This window comes from Rousettus aegyptiacus, unplaced genomic scaffold, assembly GCF_014176215.1.
Source record: "Rousettus aegyptiacus isolate mRouAeg1 unplaced genomic scaffold, mRouAeg1.p scaffold_m13_p_7, whole genome shotgun sequence".
Lineage (NCBI taxonomy): Eukaryota > Metazoa > Chordata > Mammalia > Chiroptera > Pteropodidae > Rousettus > Rousettus aegyptiacus.
Window position 1 is genome coordinate 48,415,218 of NW_023416310.1, and position 6,383 is coordinate 48,421,600.

At 51.8% G+C, this 6,383-nt stretch overlaps 1 protein-coding gene across 3 annotated transcripts; it reads right to left on the reverse strand.

Annotated features, from left to right (window-relative positions):
* Window positions 1–202: 202 nt before the first annotated feature.
* On the reverse strand, window positions 203–6,366 carry CCDC142 (coiled-coil domain containing 142). 3 transcript variants are annotated; one of them, XM_016130646.2, is made up of 9 exons: window positions 5,193–6,366; window positions 4,808–4,894; window positions 4,581–4,727; window positions 4,318–4,448; window positions 4,133–4,246; window positions 1,340–1,454; window positions 958–1,135; window positions 634–833; window positions 203–488 (listed from the first exon to the last, which is right to left on the reverse strand). In XM_016130646.2, exons 1-9 carry the CDS (start codon window positions 6,259–6,261, stop codon window positions 232–234), a joined length of 2,298 nt encoding a protein of 765 aa, XP_015986132.2. In that variant the 5' UTR covers window positions 6,262–6,366; the 3' UTR covers window positions 203–231. The 3 variants fall into 3 exon arrangements, with proteins under 3 accessions (XP_015986132.2, XP_015986133.2, XP_015986135.2); XM_016130647.2 differs by lacking the exon at window positions 4,808–4,894; XM_016130649.2 differs by lacking the exon at window positions 958–1,135 and having other exon boundaries at window positions 328–488.
* Between the last annotated feature and the right edge of the window lie 17 nt (window positions 6,367–6,383).

Genomic DNA, 6,383 nt, shown 5'->3' on the forward strand with positions numbered 1-6,383 from the left:
GATGCTGACCTCCAGGTTCCAGGCTGTGGTTTTGCTGTATACTCTGGATTACAGGTACTAGAGTGATCTTGGATTCTTAGCTCGTTAGCCAAGGCTCTGTAGTTGGTGGTTCTCAGGAACACTTTCTTCCAAGCTTCCAATTGTAGGCTTCTTTAACCTGCAGTTCCAAACGTCTGGGCTTTTCCAGCCAGAGATGCAGAACTCTGACTTTCTGGCACCTGAACAGGCTCCTTAGGATTCAGGACTGGTCCCCAGGCAGGAAAGAAAAGGCGAATGCCAACGGGATCTTTGATGCTGCCTCAGGGCAAGCCAGGCCTGCTGATTTCCCACCAGGTAAGCCTGGGGGCTAGGTCCTCCTCCCCACAATGTGCTTAGCAGCTGAGCTGTCTGCGCTGGGGGTGCTCCAGGCCGTAGAGGGGGCTCCAAGCTCTCCAAGCTGTTGAGGCTGCTACTGGGTAATTCCAAGGTCTGGACCTCATTACAAACACCTGGTAAGGCAGGAGTAGAGGCGGGTGGCTGCTGAGGGGTAGGGGTGGCTGAAGCCAGTTAAATGATGAGCATAAGGGATGGGGCACATAAAATACTGAGCAAGGGGCCAAGAGAGCTTGGAGTTGAGGAAGGGGAATGACTCACAGCAACAGGGAGGCCTTCTGTGGACTCGAGTCTTGGGCAGTGGCTGCTGCAATAGACAGAGCAAGGCCCCATCCAGGCGCTGGAAGATGCTGAGCATAAGCAGAGTCTGGCGAAGTTCTGGGGACAGGCCCCACCGCTCTTCTTCCAGCAACTCCAGGACCACTCCAAAGTCTTGCCTGAGCTGCAGTGCCCCCTGCAGGCTGAAGGCCGGGGTACAATGTGGCCACCTGACCCTCTTGTCTCTCCAAACTGTTCTACCCCACCTATCCCCTTCCCTTTTCCAGTTCCATTCATCCCCATGCCCCTGCCTCCTTTTCTCCCTACCTGAACCGGATCCTATGGGCAAGGATGTGGTCAAGCCAGGCACCCAGGGTGGCTGTCAGTGCCTGGCCCAGGGCAGGAGCCTGGGCTTGGGGTGGCAAACCCTGCAAGCCTTGCAACACAGGTTCCAGTATAATGCGGACCACCAATCTGGCATACTCACTAGGAATACTGGGAAGTTCTGGAGTCACAGAACAGAAAGGACAGGATATAAGGCTATAGAGGTCCTAATGGAGTGTTTGGGGGAAAAGAGTAGGATTTCTGGCAGGGGAAGTGGGGCACAGTAGGTAAGGACTGGGATAGAGAGAGAGGAATGAAGGCAGGGTTTGGAGGGTTTGGGACACTCTTACCCCCTGGGAACCCTGGGGACGCTGGAATGAGTTACCAGGACAGAGACGATGCTGCCAGTACCGACCCCTTGGCATGTGAAGTTCGAAGCCCTGTGTAGCTTGTTTATGACATTCTTGAAAAAAGAGACTTAATGACTGTTCTGGCAGGAGCTGTGGGGATAGGGAGAAGGTAAAAGGGGCTTATCTGTTATGGACTTGTCAAGTTCTGGTGCTTTTCTAAATCTGAGGTATTTAACCTGGCACCCATACAATCCCAGAACAGAATTGTACGCATGATTGTATAGGCTCAGGCATTTTCTGAGGAGAAGTGCCATATCTTTTATTGGGTTTTCCAAAAGGTCTGGACCCAGAAAAGATTATGGGCAATTGCATCAGGATTACCCTGCTCTCCTCAGCTTGGTTCGGAAGATGGAAATCCTCTAGGTTAATTTTCTTTTATAGGAACGTTAATGGGGAAAAAAGAGAAAGACACCCTCACCACCACCAGTGTTTAAAAGCAAATGCTGGGGAAAGGCTGAAGAAAGAAAGACTTGTACAATCTTTTGGCTGTCATGTATGAAAGAAAGGAAGGAACTGCATGTAGACAAAGTGTAAATACTGTAACTTTCTGAGATTCAGGAACTTTTGGTATGTCCTTACACTCAGTATTCTGACAACCCACTTGCATTACTCCAGAGCATTGAAACCTATAAAGCAAGAAAAGGCCATGTACTGGTTTGGTTTCTTTGGTGTGATAGGTTTTGTTTTGGGAGGGGAAGAGGATGGCAAAAAAGAAGGGGTCTCTACAGTCCATTTTGGAGAAGAACCCCAAGAAAGGGGATATATGGTGGCAGGTCTATGAAGAAAAGGTGATTAGATGCCAACAAGCCTGAAGAGAGGAAGGGACCTGGGGGGCCAGACATGGAGGTTAGGGTAGAGCCCATGTGCCTTCTGGTACATATCCGGACAACAGCCTATCTAAATCCAAACTCTTCCTCTCTTCTTCTGGAAATCAGCACCCCCTTGTTCCTTATTTATGTCAAGGAAATTACCCCTCTGTCAACTGTATCCTTCATTCAACACTCCAGAAATACAAGATCACACACTGAGACAGTCTTTCTCTCTGGGACATTTCAGACCAGCTGGGGAGAAAAATTACAACATTGAATTCTTCTTTTTCATCCCAGTGCTGTATGTGGTAGAATACCCAACATTGCAGATGCCCAACAGTGCAATCACCAGGCAGAGAAGCAAGGCATCAGAGTGCTTTGCACAGTGTTTGGTTCACACGGTGAGCACACTGTCCCTGTTCTTTTTGCTGTCTTCTCACCACAACTACCAAGAGCTGGACCCTTCTCATGTTACATCTTCTCACCTCCCATCCTGACCACTGTAGCTGAATCAAACTCTATCATGGTCTTCACTGACTCCTTCCAGCTCTTACAATGTCTCCCCATCACTCATGAGATAAAGCCCAAAATCTACGGACTTGTTTTCAGTGCCCTCCACAATTTGATGCCAACTTGCTTACTCCTCCACAGTCCCCTACCCTCACCCCAGATGTGTGTATGCACGCACACATGCCCACACGCCTGTGCACACACAATACACAAAGGGAGCTTCTGCTTTGGTCAGGCCATCTCCTCATGATTCCCCCAAGGAACTATGAATTGCCCACCTCCAGTAACTTATGCCACTCATCTGAGGCTGCCCAGCCACCAACTTGAGCCAGAGGCCTGGTATGGAGCTTCTGTCACCACATGCCCACCTCAGAGCTCCAAGGACCATCACTGTCCACTCTGCTCATGAGGAGCCTGCTTTGGGGCATGTTGAGTTGGAGGAGGCAACAGTAAATTGAGATGGAAATGCTCAACAGGCAGATGCAGATGGTAGGTTAGAGCTAAACTGGTGGGGGTGGGGTGGTCCACAGCACCAAGGCACCATGAGTGAGCAAGAATGCAGAGAGAAAGGAGAAAGACAAGGACTGAACTCTACAGCTATGCTCTTATTCAGGGCAAAGAGGAGAAATGTGGGTAGGAAGAGAAAACAAGACAGACATCTTTCCTAGTAGGAATACTGTGCAAAATGAAAAATTAATATAGCAGAAATTAAAATAGCAGAAGAAAATAAGTGTTAAAAGAAACAGCCAAGAGTGAATGAAGGTTAACATTGTGGAACAGGAATCAATGGTAGCAGTGGGGGGCAATTATAAAGTGCTATTTTTTCATCAGAAGCTTTCTAAAATAATATTCTATTTCACTTTTAAACTATGGATATGTATTACTTTAATAATAATACAAATTACATGTTTAAAAAAGGAAACTTTATATTAAAAAGTAGTAAATAAAAGCATTCAATCCTTTATCTTACTTTTTTTCTGCAAAATATACCTCAGAGAAGCCAAATAATTAATGAAGGCAAGTTTCACTTTATAGGAGTAATCCAAATAATAAATGAATAAGGAACGATTGAATCGGAAAATCACCACTTTGCACCCTCTAATGAAATCATGGATCTAGGCAATGAAAACCCGTGGCTGTTAACATGACAGAATGAGAACTTGACATGGGGGAGTAGGGTGGAATATATAGATGAAACAAAATTGACCATGAGTTGATCATTGTTAAAGCTTCCATGGTAGGGGTCCATTTATACTCTTCTCTCTACTTTTGTAAATTTGAAATTTTCCATAATAACAAAAAATGACCAAAGCAAGAAAGGTAAGTTTAACAGAGACTCCGAGAAGATTCCAAGTCACTGAGATGTTCTCCCCCCGCCCCCCCCCCACACAGCCCCTCACCACCACCAACTCCAAAGTTGGCCTTTGTTAAGGTCCCCACTCTCCTCACCTGGATCTGTGTTGTCAGCTTCCGTATCTCCATGCCCAGCTGCTGCTCCACCTCCAGGGTCAAGCTTTCCTCTGAAGCTAGGCTAGACAGAGCTTCTGCCTCACGCAGTAGAGGCTTTGGCAAAAATACGGAGTGAGGTCTGAGCCCAGCCTAGGCTGCTTCCCTCCCCATCCCTAGCTACTCACAGGTAAGTCCTTCTGAATCAGGCGCAAGAAGGAACCTGGGGCCCATGCTGCCAGATAGTGCTGAGTTCTGCCCCAAAACCAGAGTAAGGATGTCTGCAGAGTGCAGATCCCCAGGGCAAGGGGTGCAGGACCTGGGGAGGGGTGGGACAAGTTTCCAAGCAGTCATGGAGTACCTTTGGGAAGAGGCGGGCTTCAGAACAGTGAGGGAATAAAGCAGATAGGCTCAACCATTCTGTTCCCCCAACTTTAGCCCCTTGTCTCACCTGGAAGCTGACAGAGGAGCAACCCTGACTTGGGTTCTCGAAGGGCATCCAAGAGAGGAGGGAAGAGCTGTTGCAGAAGTTCAGAGGTACGAGAGGATGAGGAAAAGCTGCTCTGGTCACTAGCAGTTCCCAAGGCCTGGCAGAAGCCTGAGGATGAGAGGGCTATGGTTTGATAAGGAAGGGGCAACCTGAGGCTTGTGTCACTCCCAGTGCCCCTTCCTTCTCACCTTGGTCCCAGCTCCGGATAAGAGACTGATGAAATAAGCTGTGACATAAAGAAGCCAGCTCCTTCTCACACTCCTGAGGCAGGGATGCTAATGGGAGAAATGACCCTGGAGCCTGCAAACAAGGCCTTAATTTTCCACAACCAATGCCCACTCAGTGATAGGGAAGAGTGGAGGCATCCCCCCGCCCCCCGCCCCCGACCGAAGACTGGGATGGAAAGCAAAACTTTGCCTTGAAGGTTCAGAAGCTATAGCCTAAACCAGAGTGAGGGTAGAGGGAGGTGAGGGAGGGGTGTTCATTTTAAACGGCCTGCTTTGTAGTCGGGCTGGCAGGTAAGCAAGGTGACTACGGAGCTTTCCCAAATGCCCACCGAAGCCTATCACTCACCCTGATCCAGTGCCTGACTTAGCTGTTGTGCCGCTACCCTGGGGTCCCTCCAAGGTCCTAGACTTAGGTCCAGCCTCTGAGCACAGGCTGCCCACAGCAGGGTCCAATACTGGTTCCACAGAGCTCCAGCCTCTTCAAGCTCCAGTCTACTGCTGGCTGAATCCGCCACGCTCCCCATTAGGCCCAGGAGCCCTGGCAGCAGCTCCCGCTCCTCACAACACTTCCTGCGGAGCTGATCCTCCAAGCCTGATCCCCTGAGTGCCTGATCCAGGCGACCTGCCACCTGGCAACCCCGCTCCCCCGTCAGGAGGCAGAGCACACGGGCTGGGGAAAAAGGGAGGGCTGCTCCTGGGACACTGCTCAAGGCTTTTTCCTGCAGCTGATGATAGGCCGGAAGCACCAGTAGCAGGTCGGCGAGTTGGGATGACAGGTTGGGGCTGGCGGGCGCCCGGCCCAGAGCACGGAGCTGCATCTCGATGACAGCATGCAGGCGCTGGGCTGCTAGTCCAATGGGGCGAGTAAGGAGTAGCGGCTCGGGAGTCTCCCGAAGGCCGGTTCTCAGGACGGTCCCTCGGGAAAGCTGCAGCAGCAGGTCGCCGCACAGCGGAGGCAAGGGGACCGGGCAGGGGGACTGCGCAGAGGGACTCAGTATATTTAGGAGGCGCACAGCCGCCTGTAGGTGGCGGGCGCAGAACCGGGCTTGGAGGAGCTGCTCCCGCTCACGGTGCAACCGCAGCAACAGGGCCCGGAGACGCTGCAGTGCAGCGGGGATCGGGCCGCCGGCGGCGAGCTCCTGCCTCCAATCCGCAGCGCTAGCCTCGTGGTGCTCTCCCGCATCCGCTGGCGCCTCCCACCGCAGCTGCCTTCCTGGAGCTCCTCCAGGCCGTGGGTCCGAGCGAGGGATGCTCTCGGCAACCGACAGCGCAGGCCAGCCACGAACATCCCAGCCGACGGCACCCGCCCGCCTTCTCTCCCACTGCTCCTCACCAGCGCCCACGGCTTGCGCCCACGACGGCGACACGGGAGCGAGCGGAGGCAGAAGGCCACTCGATCGAGATGCCTTGGCCATAGGGCGACGTGTCCTGAACAAACCTAACGATTCCTACTTGCCCGCACCGCCCAACGCCTGCCGTAGCCCAGACTCCGCCCTACCCCCTAAGAGCCGTCATCTTTGACCGGGGAGGTGCCGGG

Bases quoted from the DNA above. Each gene is read 5' to 3' on its own strand.
- CCDC142 (XM_016130646.2), bottom strand. From the start codon at position 6,261: ATGGCCAAGGCATCTCGATCGAGTGGCCTTCTGCCTCCGCTCGCTCCC. The intron at 4,895-5,192 runs GTGAGTGATAGG...TTCTCCCATTAG, and splicing joins AAGTCAGGCACTGGATCAGG to CATCCCTGCCTCAGGAGTGT. The intron at 4,247-4,317 runs GTGAGTAGCTAG...TTTTTGCCAAAG, and splicing joins TGATTCAGAAGGACTTACCT to CCTCTACTGCGTGAGGCAGA.